Here is a 24,807-nt window from a genome sequence, read left to right on the forward strand (position 1 = left end):
TTGTATTTCTTCACCTCAGGAAATCAATTTTTCAGATGAAAGCACTAAATCTTGTAAGTGAATGTGCTTGTTTAGGTTGTTTATTGGCAGTCTTTCTGCGCTGATTGCTGTGCATTCTTTGCATCATAAAATTGTTCTACACTAATGTTCGGTTTGCCTGCCTTCTGTGGAAGGGTACTGGGGAGAACTTTGATCACAAACAATATTCTTCTTCTCCCACACAGCTTTCTCCTTTTCCCCAGTCTGGCACTATAACAACTAAAAGCAGGGGAAGGGGGTATCGGAAACCACCTGGTCTCCTGAGTGGTCAGTTTAAAAATAGATTGCTCATCATCTCTCCAGAATTGCTGCATTTTAAACAGTATCTCCACTCTGTCCATTATATAAACACTATGATTATCTGTACCTTTTCTTTGAGCGTTGTTGTAACAATCCTTTGACGATACAGCCCACTCTGTTAATTTAATTTGTACAGCATTCTGTCACTTAAATCGAATAATGCACATATAAAGCAATTTTCTAAATAGCCCTAGTCAGCAAAATACCTCAGAATTTGAAAATATTGATTTTCTTATTTTGTAGCACCACCAAAGGTTGAAAATGACATGAAACTTATTAGTACATTATACTTTTAATCTTTTATTAATCTCCCCCATTCCTATGTAAATCTTTATTCATTGAAATTCTAAACTGAGCAGTAGGATTTGTATCTGGTGTTGGGTAAATGAAGCCTCAGCTATAATTGGTAGGTGCAGTGCAAAATCAAGATATGTCATAATCACTGGCACCAAACATATGAAGCAGATGAACTAAACTATATATTTGTAACTAATTTACAGTGCTTTTTTTAGAAACATTCATCCAAAAAAAGTAGGCTGCTGATAGCGCGTCCAGTCTTTATAAATTACTTGTACTTGGACACGCTGGAGGTTGGTGAACCTTTTAACCGAGTTGGGTTCTCCTCTTCCAAGAATAGTCGGATCACTTGAATCAGTAATCAGTAACATTATAATCATTATTCAGTACTCAATTTATAGATCAAACCACACATTAGGAATCAATAACAATCTGTATTTTGACACACCATGACCTTTCAGTCATGAATAACCACACCAGTTTAGTAAAAGTTAATGAATTTATTTCCCTATATTAACAAAGCTAGCACAATATAAGTAAGTCTCAAAATCAAATGATATACGTATACGAACATTACTAGCTGTCCATAGCGGCGGAAGAAACGCAATCTACGCAAAATTTGGATCATAATGCACTCGGTTATAGCAATGCAAATCACCAATATAAGCAATTGAATTTGACTAATTTCATACATCGGTCTGCATAACAAGATTTCAATTTAGCATGGTGCATCAGGTGAATACCTCGACTAGCCTCTAATTAACATTGGCATGTGGGGCTTCATGCAAAACTAATTTAGTCAACGCAAATTTAGAAAACTTCTAGCTTGGGCCCTATCAAAATAGCAGTTGGTACCTAGGAAGGAAAACACAATGCATAATACGATTATCCTTTCATATTTACCAAATACAATCAGCATTCAAGGAAAAGTCTTCGTCCTTCAGGTATCGGTTCGATCATCATGGGGCAGATTTCAAAGGGGGCAAAGTTGAGGCAAGTTCCCTTGGAAATGGGGCAAAAGTTACTGCATGGGCAAGACGGGGCAAAATTAAAGTTAAAGTCTCTAGGGTGAGAATTCTTAAAGTCTCTTTCTCTGCGACAGAGAAAAGGCATCAGAAGGTTCGTTCCAAAATGGCTTCTTGAATCTTGCTTCAAAATGGCATCAAGGAAAATGGCTGACTTCTCTTTGTCCAGTGGGTTTAAGTAAGAAACATTCCAAATTCTTCAGGGTCTTCCATTGGAGGGTTCATAGGGTGGCTTCAATTTGACCAATGAATAGTGTCTTTCTCCTAGTACTCATTTTTACATACATTGTCCTTGGAGCCTTGGAACACAAGTTGCAACAAAGTTTGCCAATTATTTCGGTATCAGTGCTTTTATTGTCCGCACCTGCAGAAACTGACCTTGTTTCAAAAGGGATGAAACCAGCCTAGCACGAAACCTTGAGATAAGTGTATTAGTCATCTCTACTGGAAAAATACAGCCTTAAAATAAAATAATGTCTTTGTTAATGCAAGGAAAAAAAACACGCAGTTAAAATTTGAGACCAGGGAACTAGGCCAAAGCCTCTGCTAAATGTAAGCTTAGCCTATAACAGTTTCAACAAGAAAATCATGGAATACATTTGCAATTATGACGGATTACTACATTTTTCAATTCTTCATGATTAATTAAGCCCGTTTATAATAATGGCGAACTACCCCGTGGGCACAATTTCCCATGTATATTAATTTTCTTTGCTAAAAATCACACTACCTTATACGATTTTGGTTAATTGATATATGGATATTTGTTAGTCCTTCTTTTTCTGCGTCATCACTGCTCACTTCAGTCATCTGACCATTAGTGGAATGAAAGGCTTGATAATGGTGTGCCATATGGAGGCTTAATGATCTTTCATGTGTTGAAGGTACCGGCCCATCAATGCCCTTCCTCCTCTACTGAGTATTGCACACATGCAGACTAACATTTCCCTCTTTACTTTACCTTCTAGCCCATACTACCACAAGAGCACCCGCAACAACATATCTTCCAAATATTCGAAGACTGGAATTAGAATATCCTCTCTTTGAACCTTTGGCGATTATTCCTTGCCTTTAATTTGCTTTTGATGGAAAGTTTCTGGGAGACACACAGGGAAGCTTAAATGATTAGCACAGTGGCAGATGTGAAGGTAGCTAAGTCTGAGTATGTGAAACGTGATGGGCAGTTCAGGATATCTCGAGAGGACCTTGCACAAGCTGTGACTGCAATCCAGACAGAGGTTTATATGTGATAGTAATAGAGGGACAAGAGAAGAGTCACTCTGCAATTACTATATTTTTTGTGGTTCTAGGTATAAATGTACAAAGGCATTTTTCCATGCAATGCCACTGGCAGGCCTGCTGTTACAATATGCACAAAATATGTTCTTTCCACCCACCTCCCCACCCCCCTTTCTGGTTACTCTGCCAGATTTATGTAATCATAGGAGGCATATCACTACATTATGAGGTAGAAGGAATATGAGCTTCACCTGAACAAAGGCTGGTCCTTTTCTTCCTGCAGGTTGGTCATTTTGCATTACTAAGGTTAGATGGGTATTTTAAATAACTTACATTTCTAGTTACACTCTAATCCTTAACAAGGGGTTAAGGACAAACCCAGCCATGTAAAATCAAAAACTGATCCATAAAAGGCAATATGAGGGCAAGCGACATTAACTGCCCAGTTCGGAACCAATGTTTTATTAGTCTTCACCATGGACAGTGAACTTAATCATGTAAGGAAGGTGCAAGTTTGAATACCAAGAATCTTTGATGGTGACAACGAGTTGTGTTACTATATCACAATCAAAATATCAACCACCATAAATACATCCACTACCTCACTTATCACTACAACACCAAGGTGAGCATATGCTTACTGTTATTTACTCACATCTACCTACCTGAACTTATCTTGCATTGCAGTGGTAAAGTTGATATTGCCGATAAGGTATTTGCAGAGGTTTGATCTTTCAACTGCGATATAGTGTTAGAAAACAGCAGGTGTACATCAGTGTGGTGGTTGAGAGTGACAATGAATGCTGCTGTATATTGCTAATATGTTGCTCCGATTACATGCACAACCTATGTAATATTGTTCAACTGATTAAAAAAATATTTGCCTCTGTTAATATTTTTTTCTTGATAGGTAATGAAGGAAAAATAAAGTTTTGGGAACAATAATTTATTCATGTAGATCAGACTATGCCTCTCATGGCGGTACCAAAGGGGAGAAATGGTGAGCCAAAACTAATTGCTGACGTATGCCCTTTTGAGAGACATGTTATACATAAATAACAAATACAATAAAACAATCTGTAACGATTCCTAAAGTTACATGCTGTAAATGGTGTTTTCACCATTTGAATAATTACAGTATGCTATGTTAATAATATGCCTCCCTAACAGCAGTTTTTCAAAATAATCAGATTTCTTTTATGGGGCATGAAGATATACCTTGTGTATGTACCATTTTGCTCACGAGGGACTTGATAATGTAGAGCTTGTGTACCAGATGTAATTACTGTAGTTTTTATTAGATTTGAAAGTAGTACTCAAGCAACAAAATATGCAAAGTTCCATAATTCCTATTAGAGCTAAGGAATTGTATAGCCAGTCACCAAAATATAAAGAAATGAAACATCTAACATAGATGGAACTAAAGCAGATACTCGGATAAGGTAACTGACAAAGCTGCCAGAAAAAGAGCATGGAAGGTAGAGATCTTTAAGTGCAAATTTTTATTTTCCAGTAGAGTATGTAATAAATTCGGTGAGATTCCTTAGGAAATATGTTAGGAAGCAACGAAATATAGGGCCAGATGTATAATTTTTTTCAAATAGCGATTACCTATTATCTGCGAATCGCAAATACGTAGTCGCTATTTGAATGTATGAAACTCCAGGAGTTTAATTTAGCGATTCCCGATGGCTCGCAAATCGACCTACCTCATTAATATTCATGAGGTAGGTCGCAATTTGTGACCCATTGCGAATGGCGATAATCACAGGGATGGGTTCAGTAGACCACCATGTGTGTGATTTCTTTTAAATAAAGCAATCTTTATTTTTTAAATGCAGCCCATTTTCCTTAAAGGGACCACTGCCTGCCCTTAAAAATTGTTTTTGCATGCATTCACAAAGGGGAAGCAGTTCCTTGGGGACCCCTTCCTGTTTGCAAATGGGTTACCACCTACTTGAAGTAGGTGGTCAAATGTGAATGTTTTGCCACTATATTTGGGTCACAAAATATTCCTACATACCGCTGCAATTGGTATTAGGAAGGGACGCCCTTGACACGCCCCTTCCTAATACCTAATCTGTATGTAGTCGCAATTCCAATTTGCGATTCGGTAACAAGTTACCGAATCGCAAATTGGAATTCATACATACCAAATTGCATTTTTGAGATCGCATACGGCCCATTGGGCCACTTGCGATCGCAAAAATGCATGATACATCTGGCCCATAGTCTGTTACAGAGACAATGAGTCCAGTGACATGATACAATATGAAACGCTGGAAGTTAGAAAGCCCGTGTTGCCGCCAGTACAAAAAAGTTGTTTTTAACATGACTAGGGCAAGTGCTATGCGTATACAAAAGGGAAATGGCTAACCTTTACGAATTGTGAAATGAAGGGAAGTTCCCAGATTCAAGATTACATTTATTGCAAAATATGTGATTGTCTAAGCTATTACCTGCCTCTTTTTAGGATCGAGCGCGCAAGCACTCTGTCCCTGTTGTAATCTCTCTGTGGGCTTTCAACCTCGCCCATCACTTTTGTTGGTTTGTGGGATAACCTTTTAAAATTTGCTTGATTTCATTAGTGAAAGGCTGGCATACGTCATGCCTTTTCCGGTGTTTAGCCCTCCCTGAGAGCACCAGCCAACTACTGAAAACATACTAGGCTCCATGTTTTCCGTATGGTTTCTGGACTACTTTTTCTCTTTATTTCATAGGCAGCGCGATCTCGCTGGGCAGTAATCAAGCGCTTTTCATGACTACCAGTTTAATTCTACTGTTTGTCCTAGCGCTCCTTCGCGAATTCAAGGTTTTACACAGCGCAATCGCATTTTGAATTTTTTTATTTTAATTACTATGCAAAGGCCAAACCGGATTGGTCTTTTTGTTCTGATTAGTCACCTTCACGCTCATGGCGTGGCACTTTAAATCTGCTCCCTTATATGAAATTGTATTACTTTTCATTTTCAGTTTATGTGGCAAGAAAAGTCCAGTTTGGAGTTTACAACGCTAATAGCTCTAACTCAAGCAAACGTGAGACCCATTACATTGCAAATGTTTGTTTAAAACATGTAGGCTCAACAAAAAGTCCTCTCAGAGAAGTGGCTAACCTCCTAGCGCCCTAAATAATAAAGATGAGAAGATTCCAGTGTTAATACATTTGAACAAATAATATCATAGGCCTAGGGGAAGTATCAGATTAGCTGGTATTGTACGCATATGACCACATAGAAGTGAAAATGGAGAACGTAAGGTAAGAAGTGATAATGTTTGATAAATAAGAGGAAGGCAGTAAAACTAGCATTTAACCTTTATTTGGCATTTCAAATGCTCCTTCACGGCAGGTGACAGTAATTGCTAATATAATTTTCGAGGACACCTACAGAACTTGGCTATGCATAACAAAGAATCTACAGCTAAAGAGGGGTTAGATTAATACTAAAAGGCTGCCAGAACCACTGGCTGGAATCACAATGGATTACTTTTAGATTACTATTAAGTTAAGGATGATTGATCTAGATTTTGATACCAGTCACGGTCAGTCACTTATGTGACTGAAATTTCAAAACATATAAAAGAAAAATACCCAGAACTATGGGTTTGAATCACAATGTATTCTTGTGAGAAATTGGGTTGCTGCTTGAGTGAGGTGTTAACCCTACTCAATCAACAGCCACAATCCCTGTCAGGGTGAACCACAAAATTCACTGAATTAACCCTCTGGTTGCATGGCACAAAGCAGTCAGTCTTATCTTAGAGGCAATATGTAAAGTATTTATGCAGCACACAAACCGCAATAAAGTGACATCAAGTGCCTTTCCCTCTGGCCATCAGCCCTAGAATCCTACAGATAACTTTCTATTCTACAGGCACATTCATCACTGCACATAATTCATTATGAGTGTATTGGTCTTATTAAGTTGTGTTCTTCCAGTCCTAAGTCTTTCACGTATTTTCTGTTCGCAGGGTTTGACTTTTCAGAATGTGGACTGGACGCCCTTTGGAAGAGCTCCCCACTCCTGCATTCACAGTGGACTTGGAGGTCACTAAGAGGAATGCTAAGCAGATGATTGAAAGGTTTCAGGGCCTTGGGGTTAAGCTCAGACCACATATGAAAACCCACAAGACCCGGTAAGTTAGAGCAAAAAAACGTGTTTCCTGGAATGTGAACAAGGTGATGGTAGCAGTAAGATGGTCCTTGCAAATGAGTAATAAGATACATTTGTGTTGCCTCAACTAATAATTCTGCTTATGTGATACAAAATTGTCTGGAGCACACTACTTGCACAAATGAAAAATAAGATATATATTTTAAATAAAAAACGTAGAAAGTGGTTTTGATATCAATAGGCAATAGCGCTTTTAGTATTTTTTTCACACCAGTAATATTATATCTATATGGAGTGAGCCAAGGTACAACAAATATAATCATTATGACAATAGACAAATGATTGTTTTACAAACAAAAAAGAGTATGTCTTGGGATTTTACAACACAAAGGCATTGGGTTCCACGTATGCAATGAACTTCATTATTGCAGCTGAGATTTTACAACATAACAGGATGGTTTTCCATATATGTAATAAACATAATTAATACAGCCAACAAGTGTTTCTTCTAGAATACTTCTTCAGGGCTCTAATGACACAATATAAGAATATAACTTGATCTTACAATGTAATGTAGTTGACAACTAACATGCTTTAGAGCTTCCCAATTTTTGCACTTAATTTACTAATCTATTCACAGCCCCATGTATTGAGGAAAGTGCAAATGTTGATGGGTGGGGGTGTTATAAGTTACTGTTCTAACTCCAATTCCACAAACATTGGGAACATGTACTACTCTGCAGTTCAACATACTTTGGGAAAGTGCTAAATAGAGCTTGACTCTGGCTCAGCTCAAGTTCTTGTTGGAACCTTGAGCCCATAACGAGCTGAGCTTTCACGTGGCTTCTGCCCACCACTCTCGAACTTCTCAGGATGTGGAGTTAAGCTCAGAGCTGCCAAATGGGGAACCAGATTCGAGTCTCAGCGTTGGCTCAACATCCTGCGATTCTGGACCAATAACATAATCTTCCCATGCCAATATACAATGCGTTTTATCTTGTGTAAAGTAAGTGGTGGTCATATAAAGAGTTCCAATACCTTTGGGTCAGATATGAGCTGTATTTTAAAAAAAAAACATTTACTGGTTAATTTGTACAAAGTGAAACCAAAAACCTGGATAATTTGCTGCTTCTCAGCTTTAATTATATGATCTTAGGCAAATATTTTATTCCATTGTTAGAAATGGGGTCTTTAGTTGTCAGTTTGCACTCCTTCCAAGCAGGGACCCTCACTCTAGTCAGGGTAACAGGGATACACACCTAGGATAATCCCTGCTCACCCCCTTGGTAGCTTGGCACAAGCAGTCATGCTTATCTCAGAGGCAATGTGTAAGGTTTTGTACAAAGACACATAGTAACACAGTGAAAACACCACAAAAGCACTCAACACCAGTTTAGAAACAAAGTCAATATTTATCTGAGTAAAACAAGACCAAAACGACAAAAATACAACATACACAAACAAGGATACAAATTTTCAAAGATCAATCTTCAATGTAGCGCTTACAAACACAAAAGCTTCAATTTGGTGCTATCACAGCTTCGTGATGGAGTAGTTCCCAACAATCTGACGCCACTGGCGCCGGTCACGGAGTCACATGGACTCCCAGGTACAGTATCTTTGGTAATAAGGACACAAGCCGGTGCACGGAGTCAGGGAGGTGAGGCGTCGCTCAATCCAATGCGGTGTTGGTTCCTTACGGCAGAGCAGGGGAAGTGATGTGGCGTTGGTTCAAGCCGTTGGTCCCTGCTGCTCCGGCAGAGTTGATGAATCCGGTGAGTCAAGATGCGGTGGGCTACCTCTCAGGGTCGCGGTGAAGCCACAGGGCTGCAGGTGCCGTGGTGGAGTTGGGTGTCACGAATGTCACTGATATGACACTTGGGACTCACAAAGTCATGGGACGTCAGTGGGGCTGTGTCGGGCCAGCAGAGTCAGTTGCGGTCTTCGCACTCCAGCTTTGGGTGCAGGCAGCGTCGCGGAGTCAGGCAGCAGCGTCAGTCCTGGAGTTGGCGCACCTGGTTCTTCTTGTTTTTAGGCCAGCTTTCACTCCCAAGGGCCTGGAAGCTGGAATAGGTACCACCTGGTGAGTTAGGGTCCACAGCAAGCAAACCCAGAGGCTGATAGGTGAAGTTTTTGATGTCCCTGAGATTTCTTAACAGGAGGCAAGCTCAGTCCAAGCCCTTGAAGAAGCTTCACAAGTGGGGTAAACAGCAAAATCCAGTCTTTGTCCTCTTTAAAGCAGAAGCAGCAACTGCAGGCCAACCCAGCAAAGCACACACAGCAAAGGGACAGTACTCTTCCTCCAGCTCTTCAGCTTTTCTCCTTGACAGAAGTTTCTCATGATCCCGAAGTGTTCTAAATGTGTTGGGTCATCAGTGCAATACTTATACTCATTTTTCCCTTTGAAGTAGGCAAATTTCAAAGGAAAGTGTTTGTAGTGCACAAGACCCTGCCTCTTCCTTGCCCTATCCCAGATACATTCCAGGGGGTTGGTGACTGCATTGTGTAAGGGCAAGCACAGCACTATTCAAGTGCATGTTTAGGCTCCTCCCTCTACTCCAGCCCAGGGTGACCCATCAGGAAATGCAGAACACACCTCAGCTCCCTTTGTGTCACTGTCTATAGTGAATTCACAAACAGCCTGACTGTCAATGTGACCCAGATGTGGATTCCACAGGCAGGCAGAGGTACAGAATGGTTAAGCAAGAAATTGCCCATTATCCGTGACATTTTCAAACAGACAATCTAAAAACCAACTTTACCAAAAGATGTATTTTTAAATTGTGAGTTCAGAGACCCCAAACTCCACATCTCTGTCTGCTCCCAATGGGAAACTGCACTTAAAAGTAATTTAAAAGCAATCCCCATGTTAACGTATGGGAGACATAGGCCTTGCAATAGTGAAAACCGAAAGTAGCAGTATTTCACTACCAGGACATATAAAAACACATTAGTACTTGTCCTACCTTTTAAATACACTTCACCCTGCCCATGGGGATGCCGTGGGCCTACTTTCGGGGTGACTTACATGCTGTAAAAGGGAAGGTTTGTGCCTGGCAAATGTGTACACTTGGCAGATCGAATTGGCAGTGCAAGCCTGCACACCCACAGTACAATGGCGGGTCTGGGACATGTTTACAGGGCTACTCAAGTGGGTGGCACAATCAGTGCTGCAGGCCCACTAATAGCATTTGATTTACAGGCCCTGGACACTTCTAGAGCACTTTACTAGACACGTACTAGTAAATCAAATATGCCAATCATAATTACAATTTACACAGGGAGCACTTGCACTTTAGAACTGGTCAGCAGTGGTAAAGTGCCCAGAGTACCAAAAACCAGCAAAAATGAAGTTCAACACATAGTCAAAAAATACAGGAAGCAGAGGCAAAAAGACAGGGGAGACCACGCCAAGGATGCCAGGTCTAACATTCATCAAATCTTTCACTGTCACCTAAGAAAGCACCTTCAAATATGTGCGTTCAGACTGTTAGTTAGAAGTTCTTCTTAGTGCAGTGCTACGATGTCCTACAATGTGCCTTTTTAATGTCAAATCTTCTGCATGTTAAAGAAATACACATTTTTGAATTTTGAAGAGACTATTATACGTTACGTCATCGCTGTTATATGATTTATATAGCAAATATTTGTAGAGGTTGCCTCGTGCACAAACGGAAAGATCTGAGCCAGACCATTGACTTGTCTCTGCTCTCCCTGTTAGTTTGCTGGCTCATCCACCTCTGGTACTAACTTTGCAGGGAGTGTGGTCAAATGTAATGTTGTAACTTCAGTGTTTGAAACGCTGGGGAGAACGGAACTATTAGGAGCTGATAACATTTATTATTCAAACGCCTGTCCCACTGACATTAGAAAAGTGCAAAAATTGAGAAGTTGGCGATTTAGGGCCAGATGTACGTACCATTTTTCTTGTTGCAAACGGCCCGATTCACAGCATCTGGCAGTTTGTGATATGAAAAAAACATTTTGGTATGTGCAGACCCTATTTTGCAATTCGGTAATCTATTTACCGAATCGCATGATAGGTTTGTGAGTCGCAATTAGGAAGGGGCACTCCGTTCCTAATTGCGTGTTGCAGTGGGATGTAAGATTGTTTTGTGCCCGTGAATGCGGTCACAAAACAATCGCAGTTAGCACCAATTTCAAATTGGTGCTAACCCATTCGCAAACGGGAAGGGGTCCCATGGGACCCCTTCCCCTTTGTGAATGGTAGCAAAAATATTTTTTCAGAGCAGGCAGTGGCCCCGCTAAAATAGCGATTTCTTGCGTTGCGACCTGGAAATTGCGAGTCCCAATTTGCGATTCGCAATTTCCAGGTCGCAAGGCTATTCTGGAAAAAATCGCAAATTGCGATTTTTCCAAAAATGGCATTTTGCACTTGCAAAATACCATGCTTTGCAACCAGGTGGTAACCTGGTGCAAAATTTAAAAATGCAGTTAAACTGCATTTTTAAATTAAACATGTAAAGCACACATGCCCTTTTGGCATGTGTGTACCTTACATGTTGAAAAAAAAAATTTTGGGGTGCAGGAGCACCCTGGCCTTTTGCATTTCCAAAATTGCGATTTCTGGTTCAGAAATCGCAATTTTGGAAATGCTAAATATTTGCAGCTATGGGCCAAGAGGCCCATAGCTGCGAATGGGGCCGGTATCGCAATTTGCGATTCGGTAATAGCATTTGCGATTTTTAAGAATTCGCTATTACCGATTCGCAAATGTGATACATGGCCCTTTGCGAGTTGGTAATAGCGATTTCTTTAAAATCGCTATTACCGAATCGCAATGGGCCGTGATGGTACATCTGGCCCTAAGTTCTGTAGTCTCTGTAGCCTTTCCAACATTTCTTGTTTCAGACACAGTGGTAAATAAATACAAATGTCCACGTTTGTGAAATGTGTGCCCATTTCTTTTGAAGTCTGTGCCCATACATTCATCAAGCCAATGCCTGAGTGGGTTCATCACTATAATGTTGCTTCTGCTGAAGCACAGGTTGTGTTGTATTGCTTAAAATTAATGCATCACAGTACTGCATTTTAATTGATGCATTTCCCATATAAAATCAAGTGGTCACTTCTTGCTCTCAGATGGAGATTTTCCTTTCTGCTTTTCAAAACAGCAATACAGTGTTGAAAGTGGCAGTGCTGGTAGTGGTACATTAAATAGATAAGTAGCCTCCTCTCAGCACAGTTAAACGACTTAGACATAGAAAAGCCATTCAGCAGGAAGCAATTGCAGTAGAAATAGAGGAGAATATGGTATAGAATAAGAGGGTGGCAAGGATGACGCTTTCCTGGTTAAAACACGCATAATTAACTTTAACAAAAGGCTACCATCCTGTGCTGACTTGAACCATTCGCATTTCCAGATAACTGGAAGAGGGCTGATGCAACATCCCAGGGAATCTATGATGCAGGCTGTAATTTATACAAGGCCTTCACAACAGGCATAGCCTTCTTTTCTGGACCTTGGGGTGCTATGATATTATAGACTGCGCCACAGACACCTGTGCTGGCACTCATGTAGCACAGAGAAACATGCAGTGACATTGAAGCTGCTGCTCTGTATTTCACTGACTCCTTCCTGTTCACAGCTGCCCTGGGGGTTGTGCATTCATTGTATTAGGGCTGACTGTCCCTGTAAGTCAGTGCCCCCTATATGTAATATGAGCCTTGTTTTTATCTCTCCTTCGAGACATGCTGCTTTAGAACTGTGGGCTTTTACCACATCCAGCTCTTTTCAATCATTCCTTCATGTGTCTTTTGAAATTCCTTTCTTTTTAGTGGTCAGTCATTGCTGTTTGTCTCTCCTTTTGGCGTGTTGTTCCCTCCCATGTGACTGGCCCTGTTACATGTCTTATTTTGCTTCTGGCCATTTAAGTTACTTTCATGCACTATTTCTTTCATTTGCTGCAGTTCGGGTTTTCAGTATGTTGCCTTTTTTCTTGTGGAAACGAACGTGGTAGCCACAACTTTTCCAAATGTGTGCACTTCCCATGCGGCTGTCTCCGCTTTGTGGCTGCCTGCGCTTTGTTTTTCGGTGATGCATTCAGACTAATAGGTCATATTAGCAGTGTGTAATTTACTGCCATTAAGGGAACTTGCTGTTGCATTAATAAACATGAAAAAGAAAACATGAGACGTATGGTACTTTTACAACCTTTCATCTGCTTTGGCACTCTAATGCGTGCACAATGTGAGCTACTTTCTTCGTGCCCCTGCTCCCACTCCAGCAGATTAGCAGCTTGGTATTCTGTGTCCCTCTCTCCTTCGAGGTGTTTGTGCTTGCTGGCACATGGATGCCTTTCTGTGGGGCTATCAGGCTCGGCTCCCCACGTCTGTGCTGTTGCCCACCCTGCGCACTCCACGGACACACACCAGATGGGGGAGCCAGGCCCCTTTCACTTCCAGTAAGTGTTTCCCAACAATGCCCTTGGCCCGCTATACTTACAGCACAGTTCTGTTCTCGCCACTGCTGCCTACAGTGCCAACATCAATCAATGCTTTGTGCCTCATGTCATTTTATACCAACTTAGGCGCTGCAAAGGTGAGCGAGTCAGAAAATGCAAAGACCAAGCCAGGAGCCCGGCTCTGAGAGAGCTAACATAAACCCCTCCAGACGGCCCATTCACGTAACATATAAGTAGTACATGACTCTATTTCTTGGTTAGGGAAATGTTGGCCATAGTTCAATGTTGATTTACAGCATGTTTACCCTGCTTTTATGAGGGCCATAAATCATTCTGTCATCTCAGATGTACATGCAATTGGGGTCATGAGTTTCATAAATCACGTTATTGTCCATGAGGTTGAAAGCCCATGGGTTTATGCTTACATTGTTACGCTTTGTCATAATACACTTTGCATCTTAACAACCCCCCATAAACTTCTGAATAGCTGCATGTCACATGCCCATTAATCAATTTGCCACAAATCACTCTTGCGTTTAGTCCTCTGCGTATCTTGCCCCTTGGCGTTGGTGTTATTCCTTTTCTATGTAGGAGGGTACTCATTCCCTTTTAGGCTTAACTTGCTACCTTGTTTAGTTCTTGTATCTAGCTCTCTGGTGGAACCGGGCAGCGAGTGCCGTGTTTCGTGTACCTCCCCCGACTGCCTTACCGTGCCGTGAGGTATCCCAAGGTAAGGAGCCCTACCTCCCTGCTGTGTTGGGTGTGGCCTTCGTTGTTCTTTCGCTCTCCTTTTCTGCCATGCTGCCTTTGGGTTTCCGCTGAATAGGTGGCTCCCCTGTTGTGATCCATCTATTCGCAGCCTGCTAGCTGCAGTGCTGCCCATAAGTTTTTCCAAAACACCTCTGTCCCTAGGGAAGACAGGTGTTTCCCATCTTCTGCAAAGTATTCTGGTGTCTTCAAGTTGATTAGCCCGTGTCTGATGCTTTCCCAGCCATTTTGGACGCAACATTGTTTCACTGACACGTTTAGCTTTTCCCTTGATTTGTCTAATGCCCCTGCTGAAATTGACCCCCTCCACTTCAGTTTGGGGATGATTTCTGACCAGATCAGCATTGTGTTGTGCAGCTGCCTTGCAGCCATCGTGAGGTTCCCCCTGATGCTTTCTAGTAGGCCTCTCTTACCTAGCTGGGCTAGGGTCGTTGCCCCCCCTAGATGTATTATTACCACATCGGGCCCCTCGTGCTGCGTGGCTATGAGCTCCCCTAGTTTGTCTTGGAGGTGCTCCCATTTCATGCCTGTGAAACCGAACCATTCTACCCCTGTCTGTTTCGGGCATTGCTCCTTCGTGGAACCTCTTGAATCCCACCAATCTCGGGTTCTCTGCACAAAGGAGTGAATAATCACCCATGCCGTTCTATGCTCTGCACCTGTATATGGAAGGGGACAGTGAGGTTCTCGCTTGTCCGACCCCCGCTATGGGGAGGGGGGGTCGGGGGCAACAGGAGGGTTACTATTCCTGGTTGTTTCTCTGTTGCCTTCTTATGTAGCCTTTGTAGGTGTTTGAGCTCCACCTACCAATTGCTTTTATGCCTGCCGCTGACATGCCGTGTTGTGCCGCTGATGTTGCCGCCCCTATCCGGAATGAGTGGGTGCCAAATTTGCATACCGTGAGCCCTGCCCTGGTCAGTGCCCTTTTGAGCACTGCCTTAAATTGAATTTCCCATTCTCATTTTTGAAAAGCGCCCGTGCCCCTCCAGCCTCATCTCTAAAAACTTCGGCATGCTGCACACTGGGCATACTTTGCGGTCCTCCAGACACCTGAGTTCCACTTTCACCCCTTTTCCCAATTGGTCGGTTTTGGATCTCCTTAGCAGCATCTGCATGTGCCTTTGGCCTATCTGTACATCTTGTCTCTGTATGCACGTGCCAGAGTTCCCTGCTTTGGAAGGAGCCACTAGCTCACTTACCCTAAATGCCCCAAAAAATGGCAATGTGAAGGCCGCTTTGAATAGTGCTTTCAAAATTGTTCAGGCATAGGTTGTTTAGCACCCCCACCAGCTGCTTTAGCGTGCTGAATTCAGTTGGGTGCTGCTGGTCCTTACAGGACCTTTCTAGCCTGCGCCACCCCTTCATCGCTGCCCTTATGTAATGGGAGTTGGTGGGATCTCTGCCTGTTATTAACTTGCTAAAATGCGGCACTGTGGTTAGATGCGCTTGCGCCCACGACTTAGATTTTTTCTGAGAAAGCCCATTTTATGAATTCTTCCACCGCTTTTTGTGCATCGTCGTGGTTCCTATAATCCCTCAGACGTGTGTCCTTTTGTACTGTTGTCACGTATGCCGCATGGCGTCTTGCTGTCTTTGACGCTAGGGCGTGTTCTATTAGTATTGACAAGTCCCCTCTACCAGCCCCCACAGGCTGAGGGGGTATGGTGTCATATCCCGTTCTGCTCCTGAATCTCTCCATCTGGAATCGAGAGAGCGGATCTGCCTTAGTGTTGAGTGCGCCTTGCACGTGCTTAGCTCTGAGGTTGCTTGCTAGTTGTATTTTTCTATGTATCTCGATTTTAACACTGTTGCACACTGTGATGCCCACTTATTGATTGTATGTACCACCGCATGGTTATCAGACCACAGTGTGAGATTCATGTCCTTTAGCTGCTCTTGCCAGATAGTTAATGCTACTACAATGGGGAATAGTTCCAAGAACGTGATGTTCTTTGTGAGACCCAATGCTGCCCAAGCCTGTGGCCACTTTTTAGTGCACCATTTATCTTTTAATACAGCCAGAACCCTAAGCTGCCTGCTGCGTCGGTGTATAATTCAATATGCTTTGCCGATACCCAGCCATCTCTCCATATTAAAGTGCCATTAAAATCTGCTAAGAATGTCAGCCAGGTCATTAAATCCTGTTTCACCCATGCGTTCAACCTGACATGGTGGTCTTTTTTTCTCTAGCCCTCTGGTCATGTGAGAAATTCGTCTGGCAAAAACCTTTCCTGCTGGGATGACTCTTGCTGCAAAATTCAATTTTCCAATCCATTCTTGCAGCTCTCCTAGCGTGGCCTTTTGCTTGCCCAGCAACCCCCTAATGTCTTTTACTAGGTCCTGTATTTTATCTTGGGGGATGTTGGATGTTCCTGCTTCAGAGTCCAGCTCAATGCTTAGGAAAATTAACTTAGAAGTTGGTCCTGTGGTTTTGTTCTCCGCCAGCAGAACCCCTAATGCTTCCAGTAAATCCTGGCATTCTGATCCACTTCATCTCAGATGTACATGTTCATGGGGTCATGTTAAAATACTTTGCATCTTTTTTTAATATTACAAACAAGTGCTTCTCAGTGTAGTGCTATAATATGACATATTAATGCCAAAGCTTCCATAGGTTAAGGAAATGAACTTTTGAATTTTGAAGACTTTATCATATTTTACATGTTTGGTCTATGATTTACATAGCAAACATTTTCAGGGCTCGGCTCGTACACGGGCTACAAGATCTGAGTCAGTCCCTTGGCTTTGCTCTCCCCGTTAATCTGTTGGCTCTCCCACCTCTAAATTATGTATACATGTCTATGAGAGGGAGCAAGGATGCTTAAGTGATCTGAGCAATATAATCCTCAGAAAACAAATGAATGCAATAAAAGTATCGAAGCAGCAGGAAAATCAATTCTATGTGTAAGCACATAAGAACAATTACTGCACCTATTGGTGAGTGGAGCTCTTTGCTTGCAGCGAAAACTATGTTAAATTTTTCCACACTCACTGATAAACGTGTGCAGCTATAAAAGTTCATGTTACAACACCTCAGATTCCCTGATAGGGGACACGACTTGTTTTGTCCCTCAAAGCTCTTTTAAGAAGTCTAGATGACAGACCTTGCACCTACAGCAGAGAAGAGCAGTGATTCAGCTGCTGACAGGGTACAAGCCACACACAGCATGGCACCTATACCAACCCAGGGGCCAAATACTTTCCTAACAGCCAGGGCTAGTATGGTAAGCATGCAACTGGGTAAACTGAGCTAAGGATGCAGTTTAAACATGAAAGTAAATTAAGGCTGGGAGATTGCAGGGAAAAGAAGTCTGTCCCCTTAAGTACATTAACTAATTGTTAAAACACAATTCCAGCAAGAGGAAGCAGCGCTGAAATCAAAACACTTTTCATTTGTTGTCTGTCCTTGGGGCAGTGTGTTCCTTTAAGAAGGGAGAGCTGTCACAGTGAGGGAGCAGCAGCTAGGAGTTACTGCAGTTTATTTACTGCTCAGTGTGTACACTGCTCCCCTCCCTGTACTTTGCACTGAGTTAAGTCGCTGATTTGGGGGGGGGGGAGAATATGCATACATCTTGTAGAGGACCAGGGAGGAGTGTCCCATTGCGCATGGCAGAACACTGGCAGACCCCAGTCTCCGTGAGCACGAGGCCAGCTGCCACTCTAAAATACTTATTGTCAGTTTGTTGCGTGACTTACAAGCAAAATTCTTTTATGTCTAGCGTCTGGGTGAAGGCCCGCAGCTGAAGGGAGCTTGAGGGTCCGGAGCGGAAACCCCACTGAGGCACTCCAGTAAAAGCACGCCGAAACGAGGTGCGCAAACAAAGGAGGGGGACTGGAAGTGGTCTCCCCTCATGGGGATCTCACCTTCCGACGCCCCGGCACAGGGCGGAAGCGGAAATAGGGGGCAGTAAACTTTGTCCCAATGGGGGCTACTGCATTTTTTACATTTCTCCCTAACATGCCCCAAGGGCACTGTTGGGGGCTTAAAAAGAGGCTGCCCGGACTGGAACCCCTCTTCTTCGTTGGGGTGGCCGTGCAAAGATTCAAAGTGTTTGATGATGACCCCATTTGCATGTACATCTGAGATGAAGCGGATCAGAATGTCAGGATTTACAGTTTTTTTGCGTGGTGCCCTCTAGGGGCTGTTCTGAGCAGTACCGTCAATATACTGCAATATTCACTGCACTCTGAAACTCGCCCGATAATGATTACGGGGAATTCCTTTTACAAAACATTTTTGCCCAGAACTCACCCTGTTGTGGTCCTAGAACAATGGGACCTTCATCTAAATGGTCAGCACAACGTGCTCTTTCTGTCTGGGTAATTTCTGACCCAGGATGGGGGGGGCACAAAATAATATTATAAATATAATAAATAATGGCAATAAGGTAAATGGAAGTCTTTTAATTGTATGCAGGGCCAATGGAATTATATGGCAGAGAACCAGATTATGTGGTAGAGTTGACCAATTTATGTGGCAGGAAAAGCCCAGTTATGCATTTACAACACCAATAGATCTAATTCAAGCAAATGAGAGACCTATTGCATTACAAATGCGTGTTTTGAAATAGTAGCCCTGTGAAACTGTTATTCCAAATTGTACGGAGGTCAGGATTCTTACACCCTGTAAATCGTGCCTGTAAGTATCTACCCCATCTGCTTCCTTCCCTTCTGATCCCTGCCTATTCCTCGCCATATACAGCAGGTTTTTTTAGTATGTTAATGGTGCTACTGCTAATTTTCTTCTGAAATCGAGCACAGTGCTACCCCATAGCAGAATGGCATTGGGGCATGTGATACTGCAGGGGTGTGGAATTCCTATAGCCTGATGCCCAGGGCATATTGTTTGGGGTCAAGGATAACAGGTTTTCATGGTTATTTTGTCCTTGGGACAAGTAGGGCCACCCCCTGCAACACAAACCCTTTGGCTGCCAGTTTACAGAGAAGGAAACTGTCTACAGTTAAGTTAATGTGTATCCATATATTAATGCTCTTCAAACTTGTATTTATGGTTCATTAATGCAAAGCCTTTATTACTAGGGGGAACGCTCTAAATAAACGCTTTAAGGTCACACCACTGACACTGGTTCCACTAAATAAAAAATAAAAAAGTGTACATGTTTGAATAGTTTAACAATGTGAAGGCTACGTTGAACGCTCCCAGAATGCTCTGATTAGATGCAAGTGTTTGCAGAAACTTGTAAGCAAGACTGATTCTTTGCTTTCAGAATGAAATGTCTAGAAAAAAATGCAAGCACAAAAACGTTTTGCTAAATTACTGTGAAACTTTAGATACCATTTCTTTGAAGCATCATTAAGTAAAATGTGTTGATGCATGCTACTATTTACAAAAAATATTCATAATGGAAAATCAGTGTAAACATTTTCAACAAGATTATGAGAAACATGAAAATAAACAAGCACTGGTAAAGCCAACTGATCCAACATTGGTTGTCAATCTTTTGGTTTTGTCAATGCATGCCTTGTTTTGAAATGGCTTTTGTAACACTTTATTGTTATGGAAGCTGTAAGGCCCTCACCATTGTAACAAACATTGACAAAAAGCGAAAAAAAGCTTTTTGGTCTCAAAAAGCTCACATTGCTATAGTAGTTCCCAGCCCTCAACAAAACTACTTGCGCCTTTTGAAAGAGCAGAATGATATCACTCACAGTAAAGCCAGCAGAAAGAGAGATAGATGTGGAAAGGTGGCAAATAAGGAAATTGCTGTTGTAGGGCTTAAAATTGCTAGCATTCAAGCCCTACTATAGTTTTCGCTGTGGCATAGTCAGAGAGGCTATTGTCAGAACTCTTACATTATGAGATTGCTGCCATAATTTGTCATCGCACTACATGGCCTCAATGGAACTAATGGATTTTTTCACAAGACAAGTAGACTTAGGAAGCAACCTTTTCCATGGACAAGTAGATAGTTTATTAAATTCCACACCCCTGGATGATATGATATTCTTCCTTTAGTGCGTGACACCCTCATTCCTTGGTAACTGACTCTCACTGAGTGAGAGTTCAAAAGTACAAGACCAGTGCATTGATATGTTGCCTTGTGGTTTCCGTGAATCTTGGCCTGCTTTAGAGTTACTGAGTGAAAGAAGGTAAGGATAGGAAGAGGTCAGCAAGAACTCAAACCTTCCTACTCAGTATAACATACATAAGTTAGCTCTACCTAGTACCCTCTAGCCTCCCTTACTGAGATGAACTTGAAGCGCCATCAGCACAATATTTTTCACCTCTGTTGGTGCCTGAATTCTCCCATGTGTCTGCCTGCAGAGAAGCCATGCCATCATAAAATACATTTGGTCAGGGAAAAGCATACTGCTTTTTATTAGCATGGAAAATGTTTTTTACACTTACCTCTGAACACTTTTGTTTAGGAAAAGTAATAGCCCAGTGCAGTGATCAACTATGGGCCTTGTGGCACTGGTTCCTATTTTCTCTGTGGCCTGCATTTGGGGCCAGATGTATCAAAGTACTGATTTGCATTTCTTAAATAGGTAATTTTAATAAATCTCTATTTAAGAAATGCAAAATGGTATGTAAGAAAATAGTGATTCCCACAGTCACAATCGCTATTAGGGAATCGCTAATAAGAAATGCAACTCCATTCGTTCCTATGGGCCTTCAGGCCCTTAGAAGTTTTTGCATTTCCTAATTTGCGATTCCTTATTAGGGAATCACAAATTAGGAAGTGCAAAACCATGGGTGCCGAAGGCCTAAGGCCTCCTTTGAGGCACTACAAAATTTTATTGTGCACATGTGAAGTGCACACATGTCCTAGGGGCATGTGTGAGCTACATGGCACTTTTAAAAATGCATTTTTATGCATTTTTGAAAATTGCAGATGATCATCTTGGAGTTGATGGTAATAGCATTTCCTAAATGCCCTGTTCACATTTAGGAACTGCTTGATACATGTGCTTATGAAATCGCAAATGGGTAATTCCTATTTGCGATTTCATATTTAGGGAATCGCAGACTAAGATTCCCTATTTGGAGTCGCAATTTTAGGGAATCGCAAAAAATTGATTCCCTAAAATGGGACTGCCAATGCCTTTCATGAATTTGGAAAGGCTATTTGCATTCGCAAAACAGTGGAATTTTTGCGTTTCTCACTGTTTGCGAGTGCAAAATACTTTGCTTACATCTGGCCCAAGGTTCCTTTTCAGGTGAAAGGTGGGAGCACCAAATGTTTTAAAAGTCAGAAGAATGTTGCTTCTGACTTTCAAAGCAGATCAGTACGAGTAAAACCGGCAGATCTATTTCTGGTATGTTTCAAGAATTGAAGACATCTGTAGGACAGTGCCTCTTTTGACATGGTCACCCCGTCCACTTTTTGCCTGGTTTCTGGTGCAATTTCCACTGAATGTGCACTGTCCCTGATAAACAGTCCCTGATGTGCAATGTCCCTGATAAACAGGTCCCCAGTACCAGATCTCTTTTCCCAAAACTGCGCAGTAGTTTTCCCAATTGACAAACCTTTAGTTACCACTATGAGTCTCTAGTTAATGGTAACCCTGATACTTAGGGCATGAGGTACTAAAGGAAGGCCCCTGAGGGCTGCAGCACAAATTGTGTCACCCTCGGAGACCCCTTTACTGAGTGCACACAGTACTGCTTTCGCCGGCTCCAAGTCTTGGTGTATAACTAAAATGAAAACACAACATGGCACACAGCTTGTGTTCTCCACCCCACCCCTGCAATATATGTAAGTTACCCCTCTAACAGGCCTAAAGGCAGGGTGCTTTATATTGCATGTGAGGGCATACATGCATGAGCAGATAGTCCCTTGTTCTGTCTTTGTCGATTCTCAGACATAGTAAGTGAGCAGTGAAGCCATGCTAAGTACATTTGCTGGACGCTGGTCATTACGAGTTCCCAAGCTACATGATGGCTTCACTGACAATAAGGATGTTTGGTGTATTAATGAAGCCCCACTGAATCCAGTGATAGATTTATAAATGCATGCACTCAGAGAGCACCTTAGAGGTGCCCCAGAAAACTTACTAATTCCTAGCATTGACTGGTCAAAACCAGTACAGCCACCTTAGACAGAGTTCCGCTCTCCTGAGGTGAGAACTAATTCTCTTGAGGGCTCAGAACAAAGGTCTGCTCTGGGCAAGGTGTGACCTCCTCTCCCAGGTGGGATGGACATTCCAGGGTAGGGAGCATCAAAGGCATTTGGTGGGAAATTAGTTAAATTAGGAGGAGTTCCCACTTCATGCCAGTCCCACCCCCACGTTGGACGAGCTGAAGTGGATGCTACTTTTTAAATTCCTCCATCTTGTGTGGAGGGAATTAGGCCAATAGGGTTAGGGTTATCTCCACTTTCCAAAGGAAGTAGTCATGGTAAGGGTGTAGTCACCCTAAAGGTGACTAACCCATTGGCTACCACCTGGCACTCCCTGTAATGACCTTAAATTCAGTATTTAGGTGGCACCCCTGAACCCTAGAATCAGATTCCTCTTAACCTAAAAAGAGCCGGACAACAGAGAAGTCACCCAGCAGAGAAGACTGAAGACGACAATTGGCTTGGCCCCAGCCCTACCAGCCTGTCTGCAGCCTTCAAAGAACCTGCACCCAGAAGACGACCGGTCTTGCAGCCCAGCGACCTCCAAACCCTTGGGAGAACTACTTGCCTTCGATAAAGTCCAAGAACTCCGTGGACAGTGGACCTGTTCAAGAGAAACCATCTCTAAAGAAGACATCTGCCTGAGGAACCACAAAACCGCCCCCAGGAACCACCTCTGCATCTGACACTCCCAACTTCGAGTCTAAGTGTCCCACCAGTCCAGTGAAGGCTCCCCAGCACTTCTGAGCAAGAGTCCACCTTGGGCTGACCCCTGTCGGACTCCACAACGATGCCTGAATCCAAGGACCCCCATACCCTCCTGCCCTCCAGCAGCGACCTGCCTGGTGAGTTGTTTCCGATTGCAAAAGAAACCCCTGCACCCATAGCCCCTGGGCCTTAGGGAGCTGGACCATCGGTGTTCCTACGACCCCTGGCAACTCAGCTTACTTGGGCAGCTGTGGGTTGACCTCTACCGGCCTCCTGGCCAGAGCCTACAGCCTGTTTCTGAAAGTGATCTCCTCCATTGAATAACATTGTGTGCCTGACACTGTGTTGGCACTCTGCAACTGGCTGCCCCTGTGCCACTGAGGGTGTAATTTTGGTGCTGACTTGTGACCCCCCTTTTTACTCACCTCAGCTCCACGAGACCGACCCCTGACCCCGCTTTACTCACCTGTAAGCAGGGCTTCAGCAGATACCCTCTGTCTCTATTTGATAGCATTGGGCGCCTGACAGTGTTGGCACTCTGCACCCGACCTCCCCAAGCTGCTGAGGGTGTAAGTATGGTGCTGCTTTGTGCCCACCCCCTCCCCTCCCCTGGTGCTTGCCTCAACCCCCAGAGACCAACCTCTGACACCACTTGCACTTATCTGGCAGCAGCATGTCTTCTTCCCAACCCCCCCCCCCCCCCCCCAAGTCTCTATTGATTAGCATTCGGCACCAACTCTGACTTTGACCTCTGCACACAGCTGCCCCCATACCCCTATGGGTGCACACTTGGTACCAACCTGAACCTTGCCAGGTGCTAGTCTAAAACCTTGAAGACTGGGGTTGTAAGTCGTGTACTTACTGGTAAAACTGCATTCTTGTTTTCGTCTTATAGGTTAACATTGAAGACTCTGAAAATTGTACTGAAACAGCAAAGTATTTTTAATTTAAAAATTGCTTACCTTTTATAGTGAAGTTATTTGGTTCAAAGCATATGTAAAAGCAACTGTTATTCTTCTAAATTAGTCTCAAATTTATTCCTGGAGTGTCTCATTTATTGTCTGGGAGTACAATAAATGCTTTACACGACTCCTTGATAAGCCTAACTGCTCACCCACACTACCACACAAAGAGCAGTAGACCTATTTCTGCCTCTGTCAAACCTTTGGGGGATCCACTGGACTCTCTGCACAGTGTACTTCATTTTAGTGCTCTATATAAAGATACAGCTTCCTACAATTTTCAGTTAGTTTCCTTGTAGTTTGACAAAGCGTTCCTGGATGGCTGCCTGTGTCATGGACAGCCATGTTGAAATGCTTGGCCATACAGGAATCCAGAGCTAACAAGCATCAGCAAAACCAAAATATAAGTGCCCGCATAATAAAGGTGACACCTACTGGCATTGCTAATGCTTGTTTAAGTGTGGCATTGAAAGCACCAGGACCACCAGCCATTGAGGGTTCATAGGAAGTGGTCCGCTTTTGCAAGTGTTGGGGTCTGCTATGGTAGAATAAACTTACCATAAGTGCTTTGTTATACTTGCTATAAAGGGTCAATGAAATATTCGGACAAAGCACTGAAATCTCACATATAGGAGTCAGACAACTTGGCAGCTAGGAGCTTCATGGCTTTAAAGAAAGTTATCCCTGGGATTCGATGTGTTGACTTGTCTTTGCATGGAAAGTGAAACAGTTAGTTTTGTACTCCGGGACAGCAGTTTTGTTTCAGAGCTGTTGAGATTGGCAAAGCTCATAGCTGTCTGTGTTTGGAAAGTGGAGAGGCAGTTTTTCTGGTTTTGTCTTGTTGGCGT

The 24,807-nt window shown here is 42.8% G+C and overlaps 1 protein-coding gene across 2 annotated transcripts in view; it reads left to right on the top strand.

The window, feature by feature from the left end:
- The window catches only part of LOC138261681 (D-serine dehydratase-like), a 496,726-nt gene that overhangs the window by 65,404 nt on the left and 406,515 nt on the right, over positions 1–24,807 (top strand). For both annotated transcript variants that reach the window (XM_069210927.1, XM_069210928.1), the window contains exon 2: positions 6,870–7,034. In XM_069210927.1, the coding sequence (XP_069067028.1) occupies positions 6,886–7,034 (149 nt within the window). In that variant the 5' untranslated portion in view covers positions 6,870–6,885. The remainder of the gene's footprint in view (positions 1–6,869; positions 7,035–24,807) is intronic.

Source organism: Pleurodeles waltl, chromosome 10 (assembly GCF_031143425.1).
Source record: "Pleurodeles waltl isolate 20211129_DDA chromosome 10, aPleWal1.hap1.20221129, whole genome shotgun sequence".
Taxonomy (NCBI): domain Eukaryota; kingdom Metazoa; phylum Chordata; class Amphibia; order Caudata; family Salamandridae; genus Pleurodeles; species Pleurodeles waltl.